The sequence below is a fragment of the Panthera onca genome, chromosome A2 (assembly GCF_046562875.1).
Source record: "Panthera onca isolate mPanOnc1 chromosome A2, mPanOnc1 haplotype 2, whole genome shotgun sequence".
In the NCBI taxonomy this organism is placed as follows: Eukaryota; Metazoa; Chordata; class Mammalia; order Carnivora; family Felidae; genus Panthera; species Panthera onca.
The window spans coordinates 165768079-165783070 of record NC_138340.1 but is presented as its reverse complement, the minus strand read 5'-3'; the positions used below and the strand labels follow the sequence as shown (position 1 = coordinate 165783070).

The 14992-nt window shown below is 49.0% G+C and overlaps 1 protein-coding gene across 4 annotated transcripts in view; it reads right to left on the bottom strand.

Annotated features, from left to right (window-relative positions):
- The window catches only part of DPP6 (dipeptidyl peptidase like 6), an 856594-nt gene that overhangs the window by 331878 nt on the left and 509724 nt on the right, over positions 1–14992 (bottom strand). For all 4 annotated transcript variants that reach the window (XM_078437168.2, XM_078437166.2, XM_078437169.2 and 1 more), the window contains exon 3: positions 11509–11607. In XM_078437168.2, the coding sequence (XP_078293294.2) occupies positions 11509–11607 (99 nt within the window). The remainder of the gene's footprint in view (positions 1–11508; positions 11608–14992) is intronic.

The window sequence follows — 14992 nt, the reverse complement described above, 5'->3', positions numbered from 1 at the left end:
TTTGGGCCACGTGGAGACGAGGGCATCCACGTCCCTCCTCGGGTGGCTCTGTGCACACAAAGAACTTAGTAGAGTGTTGGGTGCATTTTGCGTATCATCAGTAAGTGGCAAGTATAGAAGATGGGACTGGGTGGACGGTGGCAGAAGCCGTCCCCAGCATTCTCGCCAATGAAGGAGGAAACCAGAATCAGATAGGTATTGTCATTGTAGATGGAGGTGTGATTCCTCAAAACGCCAAGAGTTACAACAAAGAAGCCTGGTTATTTTCCCACCAACCAGAAAGCCTGCTAGTCTAGGAGCTTCTCCAGAATACTCAGCTTGCTCCATCACTGGGTCCGTTGTTGCACTGATTAATATTTATGGAGACTCTGTCACAAGCCAGACTCTGATCCACGAGAGAAATGGAAGTCACTACCGAGCACTGACAGCCCCAAGAAGCTTCCGTCAAGGGCGAAGAAAACAAACACCTGAAGTCACGATTAGACGGGCTGTGGATGGGATGGATGGGTCACGGGGGATTATACTCAATTATGCAAGAGGGCAACTGATTCACTTTTTATTAATTAAGAAGGTGATCAATGTTTGGAAAGACGTCAATGATAATTCATTAGCCTCTAGTAGGCTGACGTGGTTAAGGACTTTGTGGGATAAAGTAATTGAAACACCAAACGGTAATGTCAGGGCTTGTGTGAGGGTCACCGCGTTCACGGATGGGGCGTCTCTCATTAAGGGAACTTCCCGATTTGCTTTAAAAAGACCATTCCAGCACGCAGAGGAATCTCCCCCCTTGGGCTCCGTAGACTGAGACTCAGGTAACTTCACAGGCTCTCTTGGTCTGATGGGAAGTGAAAGAAAACCAGACTTGTGAGTCCTGGTCTGTGGGCGGCCGGGGTGAGAGGGTTCCTACGTCTCCTGGACGGCATCGTCGGGCAGAGCGCCGCCCCAGCCTCGGAAGGAGATCTGCCGAAGTAACGCCTTGGCCTCGAGCCAGATCACTCCTCTGCACGTGTAGGAAAAGAGGGGCTGTGAAGAATCCTCGGGAAAAGTCCTTAAAAGCCTAGGGGCCCTGAAGCAACCATATCACATCCTGGAACACGTCTGTCAACCTCACCGAGGAGCCACAATTACATCTACATCTCACTCGAGATGCCCCTCTCAGGAGAACACAGTAGATGCACACGTGTGTGCGTGTGTGTGTATGTGTGTGTGTGCACGTACGTGCGTATACATATATATTTCCTAGATCCAAGGGGGAAAAAGCCCCGTCCTCTTGTGATGCAAACACACAGAGTTGGAGCGGACTTCACCCCGGTCAGGTCTGCACCTCACTGCACACAGGCGGAGGGCGTTTAAGCTTCCCAGGGAGGCGAGGGGCACCTGTCAGAGGTGAAGAGCTTACGGGGTTCAGAGTGGGTCTCTCCCCGCTGGAGCAGCGCTGGCCCGGCTGAGCCCGCAGAGATGCGACGCCCCAATCGAGAATTAAGTGATGGGGGCAGTGGGGCCCCTGCAGGCAGCAGCCCCGAGAGGTGTGCCCGGCTCTAAGTTGTGTGAGTCCCTCTGGAAGGGAAGCGTGGGTGGGGGGGCACCTCGGCCCCAGAAAACCGCTCCTCCCGATGCTGCCAAGAGGCTGTGTCCCCCGAGGCTGGGGACCCTAAGACGAGGCTCCAGCGGGTGCTGCGATGAAAGTGGTAGAGAGTTCTCTCACAGCCCGAGCAACCAATTCTGCTTGGGAAAATCCAGACAGAACCTGTTTGGGATCAAGTCATAAAAGACGCGGGAGGGTTTCTGAAGCAGAGAAGCACACGCGTTTTTAAATGCAGAGAAGAACAGAGATGAGGGACTGAGCCACCCGGGTCCCTGACAGGGCAAGGGACAGAGCAGAGGGCCGGCAAGGAGGCAGGGAAGCCAGCAGGTGAGGAAAGCAGCGAGGCACGGTGAGGCAGAACATCCCGGACCTTCTGCTGCCTCCTCGGTCACCTAGGCAAAGCGATTTCGTTTCTCTGAGTCGGTGTTTCCTCATTTCTAAAGTAAAGACAAAAACTCCTACCTCCTCCGGTTCCAGAGAAGTTTAAAAGGAAGTAACCGAGGTATTTAATTCGCTACTGTTACTATTTCTGTTACTGTTGCTACTGTCGCTTCTAGTGGCATCGGCACTCAATGCTACAGTCTTTCCATGGTTTCCCCCGAGCAAATCCCACAGGACACGTTTGAAGGACCTTAGGCAGGTAATAGTTTTAGCTCAGATACTGCAAATGTCGAAGACGCATTAAGAATGGCATGGAACAGGGGCGCCTGGGTGGCTCAGTCGGTTGGGCGTCCGACCTGGGCTCAGGTCACGATCTCGCGGTTCGTGGGTTCGAGCCCCGTGTCAGGCTCTGTGCTGACGGCTCGGAGCCTGGAGCCTGCTTGGGATTCTGTGTCGCCCTCTCTCTCAGCTCCTCCCCCACTCATGCCCTGTCTCTCTCTGTCTCCAAAAAAAAAAAAAAAAAAAAAAAAGGCATGGAACAATGAAGGCAGGTGGCTACTCCAACAGCCTCAGTCTCAGCTGACGGGAGCAACGGTGTGGACGGGTTTTACTGCTTTCAAAGAGTCTGAGGCATCACTGGCCTCTCGATATGAGACAACTGGCGTTCTCTTCTCCTCAGGAAAAGTGGAATCTTAGAAACCACTACAAAAGAGAGAAAATTGGTGGTTTACACACACGTGCACTCTAATTACATCTCGTCTCTTTCTTATTTTACGTAATGACTTCAACTGATGACTGTTATTATCTTTACCTACTCACTGAGACGCTGAAGAACGCTTTTAGTCTCGGCAGTGTGTCCTTTCTGGGCATTTCCCTGGAGCGACTGCTGGCCAATTGGTATCGGCTGTAGCAAATGACCTCTCGGGAACTTCCACTCCCTACAGCTCTAAGACTCTACGGTCTTGTCTGGGAGACGTGGCTTTTCAAAAAGCAGCAGAGGGGCACCTGGGTGGCGCAGTCGGTTAAGCGTCCGACTTCAGCCAGGTCACGATCTCACGGTCCGTGAGTTCGAGCCCCGCGTCGGGCTCTGGGCTGATGGCTCGGAGCCTGGAGCCTGTTTCCGATTCTGTGTCTCCCTCTCTCTCTGTCCCTCCCCCGTTCATGCTCTGTCTCTCTCTGTCCCAAAAATAAAATAAACGTTGAAAAAAAAAAAAAAATTTAAAAAAAAAAAAAAAAAAAAAAAAAAAAGCAGCAGAAATACTCAAACCATTTTATACTTGAATTCCCCCTCTATCTCACCCCACGAGCTTTAATATAAAAAAAAAACCCATCTGTGTTTTCAGAATAACAAAAGAGAAGAGGAAAAAGGAAATATGGGAATCCAGTTTCTTTGAGCCCTGTGCTCTGTCTCCAATTTCACCTTCTAAAACATATACTTTTCTGGTATCAACCAGCCAGCTGATATTTTCCTTCATTCAAAAGAAGCAATTTTCTCCAATTTTACAGTCTCTCCAGTATTGCATCCGAGAGACACAGAGGGCTCTCTGCTCACAAGTGGCTGGATTAATGGAAATGAGAGTAAACACAGAGATTCTGGAACCAGCCACCGTGGCCTTTCACCACGTTCCAGCTACAGCTGAACGGCCACGCAGAAGAAGAGGAAGCCGAGAAGGCTCCCGCCTGGAGTGAACCAGGCCCGCCTGGAGCTTCTGCCCATCAGCCCCGGGCGTGCCTGTGTCCTGAAGCCAGTGGCAGAGAGCGGCAGGTTCCCTGCAGGCTGCAGGTGGCCGTGGCTAGCTCAGAGCACAGGGCATGAGCTCACCAGACCTTTTGCAAGGTTCCGTCCAGACCGCCCTCACAAGAGGCAAACAGGCTTCTCGAGAGTTCGTGTGGCCTCGCGCTATTTGTGCAGGGGGACGATGCCACCGACACAGAGAAGCCCGTTGCCGTTGTTTCCAAGTGCAAAAGCTGTTTGTATCCAAATATTACACGCTCTTCCTGGCATCAGTCTGGAACAGGATTGGTAGGAGGACACCTGCCAGCAGAAGGGAGCGTGTGGCCACCGTGGGTAATCTCCCACGGACGCATTCTGCACCTGCTGCCACGGCAGGCAGGTAGGCTGGCTCTCCTAACGCGCTTTCTCGGTCTTCCTCGATGTCGCGTCACTGGGGTCTCCTCCTTTCTTCACCTGCCCTGGTTCCTGCCCGCCCCCCCCCCCCAAAAGCCACAGCACCAGGAGACTTGACAGCCCCTCAGCAATGTACACCTCCACATTTCTCCAAGCTAGTGGGGAAACTCTCACCTAGCTTCATGCCTGGTCCTCCATATGTAAAGAGCATTTCCACTTAGTTACCTTTCGTCAACTTCTACTCTGAACTCATCATCTAACCACAGAAACCAACTCCTTGCCAGTGGGACCGCCGTTCCGGTTAACCAGGCTTAAAACCTCCGAGTCATACCTGGCTGTCCTTCCTCCCATCCCTCCGTTCCTACTCAGCTGAACGTCCCACCATTTGTCCTTCGTGAAGGCTGTTTATACCTACCGTTTCCCCTCCGCTCACAATCTAACCTTCCAGCATGTGCAGGTGGGCCAAGTTGAGGCATGTTGATGTCACGGGACCCTATGCAGACATTCAGATGACAACAGAAATATGTATCTACTGCACGGAAATATGTTTAAGATCTGTTATAAACTTTCCCCCACTTAGTACACTTAGTATCATCCCACATATTACATTACCTTCGAGGGTGAGTATAAAATACACTAGCGGCTATTTCTAGCCGGTAGAGTTACAGGTGAGTTTTAGCATCTTCTGAAGTTGTGTCCAACCCTGTTTTCTAATTTGCTACAAGAAATACATAATACGTATATAATGAAAATAGTTGATATGACCCCTAAGCCTAACCTGGATTTCACCCTGTCATCTGACTATTCTAAAACCTTTAGTTCTGACAGCTCAAAGCTGATGCCCCCATTTTTCTAAATTTTACCCCATCTTATTTGCCCCCCCCCCCCCACCAGGCGCCCGCAGACTCTGGCCCCACGTTCTGCTCTGCTGTTTCGTACTCTACTGCCCTTCTCTTCTGGCCTGACCTCGTTCGCGGCTCTCCCAGGCAGGCGCTGTTCCGTGCTGCCCGGGACGCCCTCCCCGCAGAGAGCGTATCTGGGTGACTCTCGCATCCAGGCCTCTGCCTGAAACCACTTCCTCAGAAAAGCCTTCCAACCTTCCACGTGAAACACACGCCCACTGTGTTTCCTCATCTTTCAAACCAGGTTCCTTAGCAGACGAGGGCGTGTCGAAGAAGAGCCACAAGGTGGCGCCACACCAGGGCCTGTGCGAGGTGTGGGGGTGCCGTGGGAATAAAAGGGGGTGAGTCCTACCCCCGTGGAGCTGACAGACACAGGGAAAGACAGGACAGAAAAGACTGCTTGTGGAGTAAGGAGGAGGGCAGCTCTAAAAGAAAACGACCGCTCGCAGGGCGGTGGTGGGAGAGCTGAGACCCAGAGAAGAGGGGGCGTGCTGGGCAGAAGGGGCGGCCGACGGAAGGAAGGACAAGGACTCTGGAAGCAATCAAAAGAAAACTCAAGTCGGCCCCGAGTAGGGAGAGCTGGGGAGACACCAAGGGGTGAAGAAAAACTGAAGACAGTGAGCGGGAAGTAAGCAGGGCCCTGATCACAGGAGTTCAAGAAACGGAGGGTCCCGGGGCCGGGACCGTGTGCTTCGTCCCAAGAGCGGTGGGGAGACGCCCGAGGTCTGAGAGGGGAGACGGGGGGAGGGCAGTGCGGTGCTGGACATGAGCACATGAGGCGTCCAGCAGACATCCTCGTGGGTGACCACCTCTGTCAGGGGGACACACGCACACAACGCTACAACACGCAGCGTAAGCCCATAGCTCAGCAGAGCGTTTGAGCCGGATACAGACCTGAAGCTCGCGGACCCACAACGGTAACCGCGGTCACGGGCGTGAATGAGCTCCCCTGGGGGGCGCGGGCACACACCGAGAAGAAACGGGAGGTGTGAGGCTCCCGGACATCTACAAGTCGGAAACGTAAAACCCCCACCCCAGTCGTTTCAGTGACCCCCTTCTCCTTGCAGGAGAGGCTGTCTCTGGGGAGCCCCTGGAGAGGCCTGCTCCTTCTGGTGGACCACTCCCGAATATGCCAGTGGCAGGCACGAGCCTACACGTCTGAGTCTCGATGGGCGCTCCCCACGTCAGGCAGAACCAGCAAGAGTTCTTGATGCATCAGCTAGAAGGTGGGAGAGACCGAGACGAGCCAAGGACGACTCCGTGTTCTTCGGTCTGTTCTGCCAGGAGAATGGATACCCCATGCCCTGAATTGGGAGCAGCTGTGGATGAAGCAGGTGTTACTCTTTGGCTTCTGCGTGGAGCTGGGGGCGTTGACCGAGAACTCCTATCCGGAGCTATCCAGCCGAAGGCGGTGATGTCCGTGAGACATCTGAGAACGGCTGGAGAGGTGCCGTGTGAACATACACACTTAGGAGGCATCAGTGGGGGATACTTAAGTCACAGAACTTGATGAAGACACGGAGGGGGGGAAGGGCAGATATTAAAAGCGGAGGACTAGAGGCTGAGCCCCGAGACCCACCGCCGTGAAAAGTCAGGGAGAAGAGCAACGAGCAGCAGAGGAGGCTGAGAAGGAGCCCCCCATGATGCTGAAATAAAGCCAAGAGAACAGGATGACCCATAGGTGGAGGGAGAAAGCTCACCCAGGTGGAGGGAGTGATCAGTCGTGCTAAACACCGCTAGCCCGTAAAGTGAGTTGAGGTCTAAGAAGTGACTGTGAGATGCAGTTGCCCGGAGGTCAGCGGCAACCGCACACAGGAGTCTCAGCGGGGGCTGGGGTGGGAAGCCTGACGTCCTCCCATCAGGGAATCCCAGCGCAGCACATCAAGGGATCCACGAGGCTGAGAAGCGCAATGTGGTTAGTGGAGAAGGTGGAAGTACTCCCTCCACTAAGTGAGTATGTGGAGAGACGGCACTGCGGCCACCTCGGGGAGGTGCGTGCCTCTTCCTTTGTAGGGGGCGCCTGTTGTTGTGGGGGGTGCTCAGCATGTGCCTCCGGATGTCGTCCATTCTACTGATCCACATGGGCTCATCTGGTTGCAACGACTGTGTGAGGGCAGAGGATATGAAGGCGGTTGTACCCATCATTTTCAGAAAAGGGAGATTGAGACAAGTCTCTAGTATGAACATGAGTGAGGAGAAATTGAACTCTAACCTGATAAATATAGTTTATTAGATTCTAGACTATTAACTCCAATATTTAAAAAAAATTTTTTTAACGTTTATTTATTTTTGAGACAGAGACAGAGCATGAACGGGGGAGGGGCAGAGAGAGAGGGAGACACAGAATCGGAAGCAGGCTCCAGGCTCTGAGCCATCAGCCCAGAGAGCCCGACGCGGGGCTTGAACTCACGGACCACGAGATCGTGACCTGAGCTGAAGTCGGATGCTTAACCGACTGAGCCACCCAGGCGCCCCTATTAACTCCAATATTAAACCCAAGATACATTTGTTAACTTTAGTGGTTAAAACAGCAAGTCCCATTCTCCATGGGGCATTATACCATTTTCTTTATCACTTAGGTATTCTGTTAGTTCGACACCATGGGAAAAGGGATGCTAGAATGGAGAATTTAAGGGATGGCAAGAATTCTGAAATATTCACAACCTATAGTCTTGGATAGAACACACAATGCAGCTAGTGGGGTTGTGAAAGAACCTGTCTGGACACCGGAGACCTGGGTTCTAGCCCATGTAGCACAGTTTATAAAAACCAGAGAGACCTAGGTTCCAGTCCAAATTTTGCTGCTTACTGACATTGATCAAGTCATTTAAATACCCTCAGCCTCAGTTTCCTGAGGAAATAAAATGGAGACAATGGTGGCTGTGAGAACTAAGTGATTTAATATGTGTAAAGCACTTAGCCTTGAGCATAAGATATGGGAAACCCCAGCAGATGATGATGGTGGTGGTGGTGGTGATGGTGTTGGTGATGATAATGAAACTAGCGATGATGTGATATGATGTGATGATGATGGTGGTGACAGTGATGATGATGATGGAGATGATGGTGATGATGATGGTGATGATGAGGGTGATGATGGTGGTGGTGACAATGATGGTGGTGATGGTGATGATGATGGTGATGTGATGGTGATGATGATGTGATATGTGACGATGATGTTGGTGACGATGATGAATTAGAGAAGAGGAGCAGACAGAGGAGAAAGAAAGAGGAGATGAAGGAGACCGTAGTTGTGATGGTGGGGATAGACAGTGGTCGTGACAGGGGCAACTCCCAAGTCTACCAGTAAGAAATAGTTCCCTGGACCCGGAACTTTGCCTGCTGCACAACAGGCACTCAGTAAACACTAACTGAATGAAGCAGTGCTCTGATAATTTCTAGAGCTCACCCAGCTCCACATCATTCAATAATCCTGTGAATGTCATAATCTTTCCTGGATCTCAACATTTAAACTTGTGATATTAACAAAATGAGGGGCACCTGGTTGGCTCAGTCGGTTAAGTGTCCAGCTTGGGCTCGGGTCATGGTCTTGTGGTTTGTGGGTTTGAGTCCCACGTCAGGCTCTGTGCCGACAGCTCAGAGACTGGAGCCGATTTCGGATTCTGTGTCTCCCTCTCTCTCTGCCCCTCTCCCTCTTGCGCTCTGTTTCTCTCTCTCTCTCTCTCTTTCTCTCTCTCAAAAATAAACATTAAAGGGGTGCCTGGGTGGCTCAGTCGGTTAAGTGTCCGACTTCAACTCAGGTCATGATCTTGCTGTTTGTGAGTTCGAGCCCTGTGTCAGGCTCTGTGCTGACAGCTTGAAGCCTGGAGCCTGCTTCAGATTCTGTGCCTCTCTCTCTCTCTCTGTGTCTCTCTCTCTGTCTCTCTCTCTCTGCCCCTCCCCCACTCACACTCTGTCTCTCTCTCAAAAATAAATAAACATTAAAAAAATTTTTACAAAAGAATGAATTATTTATGGTACTTGTGAAGAATCAATTAAAAAGACTCAATCACTGAAAAGCTACTTCATTCATTTTAAGCTACTGAATTTTAGGGAACAGGAAGAAAGGGAGTGATCAGGAGGAGAAATGAATGAAAGAATAGTGTAGGGGGGACAGCTAAGAGTCACGGGCAGGGAAGAACAATCATGTTCCCTTACACTCTGGATGGTGCCTGGTCTTTGGGGAGACCGGACCACCTGCTTACTATGCAGCAAGCCATCAAGCTCAACGTGCACATTTATAAAGGAAGAGTACTCCTAAGAAAGCTCCTGGACACCAAAGCCATGCTTGTTTGAGAACTGTAGGTGGTCTTCATGAACAGAATTAACCTGCCAAATAGGCAGGCGGGGCATTTTCTGCTGGGCATGAGGCCACTTCTCAGTTGCTTGTATTAACGCCCAACTTTGTGGATAAGGAAATGTTGGCTTGTTTCCTCCGGCCAGAGAGCCAGCACACCTCTGGAAGAGCTCCACTCATCTGCAGTGTGAATTCGCTCATGAGATACAAACTCCTTACGACCAACACAGTTCCAGCAGAAACTCACCTGCTCTTGCGGCCCAGATCTCTGCTTATTTATTTTTTATTTTCATTGTTTTGCTTACAGAAAGCTGAGTGAGGACAAGTCGGCAACTATGGGCACCCTAACAAACAGATATAGGTATATTATTTTAGGACTTCACGGAGTCTTTTCAGGGCTCCCTCTGACCTGCTCTGAGCCCCATAACTGGTTCTGTGTTCCTCATCTCCAACTTGTTTTATCCCTAGATTCTGCCTCTCTCCCAACGGTTCTGCCTCTCTCCCTCCCTTCCTTTCTCTCTTCCTTTCTCTCCAGTTGCTTTTCTTCGTGACCCATGGAGACTGTCTCTCAGCTAATCTTTGGTTTTCCCATTCAAGGTTTAGCACATTCTAGACTGACATCATGGAGTCTATTCTCTGCTTTCTGTAGTTAGTTAACTCCTAGCCATTCTTGAAGACTAAGTTTCCTCACCATCTGTGACATGCCTTCTCTGTGCATTTTGTGTCGGAATCACCACTGGTAACTCATTGTTTGTTCTGCTTCTCGAATATGGCTTTACACTCATTAAGAAGAGAGTAAGCACCTTTCATTCCCAAGATTGGGCACGGAGCGTGTTACTTTCCACCTGCCTATGCCACGGGCAAACACAGACTGAAACCAGGTGCTAGATCTCCCTCAGAACCAAAGACAAAATTACTTCCTTCATCAAACAAAAAGACCCTGGCTCTGTCCATGTTTGGGATTTCTGTGGTCACCACCCCCCCCCCCCACACACCTGCTATTCCCAGCATGCTGCTGTCATTTCTGTCCAGTTCCTCTGTAGAAAATACATTCCCTCTGGGATGCATCTACTTCTCTCCATTTTAAATAAGCCAATCTGAGGATCAGACACGAATACTAAGGTCACAGTTGACGACAGAAGAAAAGCTATAGCTCTAGTAGGAGACTAATGGCCAAGAGTTGTTGCTAGTTGATTTTGGAGAGTTTGCGAATCATGAGAAGCATCTGAGAGGCAGTGTGACAGCAAGAGAGCACAATAACACGGTGTCACTCAACAAGACAGTGGTGGGAAAGGCACTAAATGGGAAGTCAGGAGACAGGCCTCCAAATACATCTGTGGCAACAGCAAGCTCTGTGACCTCAAAAAAAAAAAAAAACAACCCACTTAACCTCCCTGGGCCTCGTTTATTATAAAAGCCAGATTTGAACTAGACCTCGAGCGTTCCACTAGAAAAGCTCTTTGATCTGAGGATTAATTTTCAAGCACATCCCGTGGAGGCTCCGTCAGTGAAAACATCTGCGGAGATAACGGGAGAGGGGCGCGGACTGGACTGCTTCAGGGGAGGGAAGAAAGCCCGCAGCGGATGGTGCAGGTCATTCCCACCTTTCCGCCCATGACTGAGCTCTAAAATTAGCTCAGCCCCAACTAGATGAAATGGATTGTATCCTGGACCAAAAACTGCATCACGAACGTACTGCCGTTTGCCTCCAATTCTGTTTTGTTGTTTTAAAACTCTCCCCAAGCAAGACACGTAGATTACATCCAGACTGACGTTCCAGAGGAGAATGAATTTAGCTGCAGATGTGCACCAGGCTCCACAGTTCATTGGTGGCACTCGGGAAGAATCCTTGGAGTTCCCTTCGGCCCCTCTATCCAGTGGGGAGTGAAAGCAGGGGCCGTACAACAGGGAATAAAGAACACGGAGAAGGAGGAACGAGCAGCTGTGTCTCTGCCTGTTCCTGTTGCTTAGCAACACCTCCCATCTCCATCTGAGAAATAATGATTCAGGGAGGTGACGCAGAGGACCCATTCCTCATGAAGGCACAGCCCCATTTTACCAGCTACACATTTTCTTAGAATGATAATAAGATGATTATCACAGCAAGATCTCTGCACACCACCTCTACAGCCAGAGAGAGAACGTGACAGGCTAGCTACCAAACCCAAAGTAGGGAAGAGGAGCTTCCCGTGCACACGCAGGGCTCAGGACTCACCGCTTATCCACTTGGCCTCGGGGTCATGAATTTTGAAATCATCACTGAAGAGATCTTCCACTGTGACCTTCTTCTTCTGAGACAGACTATTATCTTCCGCTAGAAAAGAACATGGCAAATAGTTGAGCCTTTTATTTGTTGGTAGAAAGAGAGGACCATAAAGCATTCTGGTTGCCATTCAGAACTAGCACATATGGTAAAACATATACTTTCGACACATAACATAAAGGCTGAACGAAGGCCAGTCACGCTTTTTGTTTTCAATTAAAGTATCAACAGCTGCGGTAAGGAGATCATGATGCAGGAAAATGGCACCCTTTCTCTCCCTCTACTTGAACACACAAATGATCATGTTTCTTAGCAACGGAGGTAAACGTTTCAAGACTGATTTATGAACAACAAGGTGGGAATGGTCAAGAGAGGAAGGAACAAATGTCCAGAATGGATCTCAACTTTATTAAATGCCAACTACTGGGAGCACGTTGCGTGCTGGGGATGAAAAGGCAGGTAACATCTCTTAGGTATTTATTCTCCACATGCCTCGCTTGTCCCTGGCTGTCTCTGGGCTGCGAATCAGTTCCTGTTCAGACAGGCTCACACCTCAAATGTCTGTGTGCACACTACCAGATTCTGCCTTGCTTCATCTCGATCACTTGGCAGCAAGCTCATGAGATGAGCCTTGAAGGTACTAATCTAATATCCATCCCAAGAGGAGATGTTTAGTTAATGGCACCAGTGGGTGAGACTGTAGAAATCTGGCAATGTCTTCGCCAGAGGTCGAAGCCAACAGATTAAACCCACAAGGATAGCACCCCAAACCACTCTCACTTCTGTTATACTGGTAACGTTATTAACCATTTCCGATGTACATCATCCATCTAGAATTAGGCACTTCCGTTCCTGCCTTCCTGAATAGAAGGTGCCAACTTTTGGGGGCACTTCTCTTGAAGACTTAGGGCCCTCATCAATTAGTTCTATGTTGTGCTGGTGGGTGCGGCTGTCCTCAGTGCCAACCAAGGTGTTTGGTGTGTGTGCATCCTATGTGAGGTGGTTCCAGATCCAGGCTGGTTTTACATTTTAATGTCTGGCTGTTATGTCTGCCTTTCTTTCCAACTTCTGCCTGTTGAGCCAGCTTCCACTGTGTGGGCTGTCACAGAACATGCCCTCAACAGTGCCCTCTGCCTCTTTTAATTTTCTGTTTCCAGATCTGTGGCAGGTTGGGAAAACAACAAGAATTTTTGTTAGAGGACATAACATGAATAAATACCCTCTGAATGAAATCCTTGAAGCTTCTTGTAGGATTCTAGTGCACAGATTGTTTTTTTAATTTTTAAATGTTTATTCATTTTATTTTTGAGAGAGAGCACGTGTGTGCGAGTGGGAAGGGGGGGGGGAGAGAGAGAGAGAGAGAGAGAGAGAGAGAGAGAGGATCTCAAGCAGGCTCTGTGCTGTCAGGGCAGAGCCTGAAGCGGGGCTCAAACCCACGAACCATGACCGAAGCCAAAATCAAGAGTCAGACATTTAACCACCTGAGCCACCCGGGTGCCCCATCTAGCACATAGGTTTTATTACATCTCCTATATGGTTTCTTTCTTTTGGCCTCTTTGGATGGTATCGATTACTGAAGTTGCCAGAAAAGTCATGTGTTACTTTGTGCATTGACTGATTTCTTGAATATCACATAGGACTAATGTGTGTAAAAGTCTTTAGAAAATTACAGAATGATACCTTTCAAAGTGGCCTTCTCATTAAACCTGAGTGTATGTGGAGCTCTCCCCGGTGCTGAACAAAACATGTTAAACTAAACCCAATTCTCCCCTGTAGGACCTTTCTATCTGCAACTGAAGCAGCCCCGGAAAAAGACACAAGTACAATGCATTTCAGTATGAAAAACAAACAATAAACGAACATTTTAAAGACACCAGACATCGATCTAGTGAAGTTACACTTTGGTCCAGTGATTAAGAAACATATTTGCAACTAGTTGATGAATAAGTCCTGGAGATCTAATGCCCAGTATATGGAATATAGACAATAATCCTGTATTAAAAACATTAAAATTGCTAAGGGATTAGATCTTAATTATTCCCACTGAAAAAAATAAACGATAATTTTGTGACCTGACAAAGGTATTAGCTAACTCTGCAAAGGCAATCATATTGCAATATATAAATGTATCAAATCAACAAGTTGCACACTTTAAACTTATACAATGGTACATGTCAACTATATTTCAAAAAAAGATTAAAACAATAAAGCAAAAAGTAAGCATAGAAATTTCTGAAGCATATAGTCAGAAAACAAACAGTCCTATTAAAGCTTAAACTTTATCTGAGTAAACTTCGCTATTGTAGGATGATTCTAGCTCACCTTTTGAAGTAACCACACATCTCATGAGAAGAGACTAGAAGGCTGCAATTTACACAAACTTTGGGAAAAAGATGAAAAAGGTAGACAATTCACTTTCTGAAAAATCCTTCTTTTTACAAACCACTGTTCTATTAATCTAAAAATGCGTTTCACTTTTTTACAAACTATTGCTTTGTTTTTAAATTTTTGTAATGTGTATTTATTTTTGAGAGAGAGAGAGAAACAGAGCGTGAGCAGGGGAGGAGCGGAGAGAGAGGGAGACACAGAATCCGAAGCGGGCTCCAGGCTCTGAGCTGTCAGCACAGAGCCCGACGCGGGGCTCGAATTCACAAACCGCAAGATCACGACCCGAGCCGAAGTCGGACGCCCAACTGACCGAGCCACCCAGGTGCCCCACTATTGATTTGTTTTTAAAAGGCATTTTAACATCATGACTTTTACCTAGGGACGGTTTGTGGTGAAGGCGTCGTGATGTACGCCATGAAACTGCTCTGGTGACACCAGGACAGTGGAGTCTGTCAGGGATCAGTTCTGACTCCTTAAGATGCTCCCTGCTGGCCTCTCTGGACCGTGATGGCTTGTTCACATATTCGGCTGCTATCTAATGAAATCACTGAGTAGTACTTTGATGCATTTCCAAGATCCTTTGAGGTGGTGACAAGCATGCATGACTGTCACGCCCCAGGAACCAGCCTGGGCCTGAGGAATCACAAGGGAAGACTTTAAGGAACTCAGAGAGCCACAATGTTGCAAGAGCGTCAGTGCTGAGAGCAGGGGGGCTGGCCCTGAGGAGGGAGAATGAAATGGGAGGAACTCTGGAGAGAATTCCCCGAGGGAAGCGCCTGCTAGCCCAGATAAAGACACAAAAGAAGAACTTTCGAGCTAGAAGGAGGGCAAGGGCACGAAGGTATCAGTGAACGCGGCATTCTCAGGAAATCGTGCGTGCTGTTGTTGGTGCAGGAGACAGTGTGACGGAAATATCGAGAGACGAAGGCAGAGTCTCCCATTATATTTGATAATCTGAAATTTCACGAGACAATGTCCACTTGTGGGGAGGCTGGGTGGCTCAGTCGGTTGAGCATCCGGCTCTTGGCTTGGGCTCAGGTCATGATCT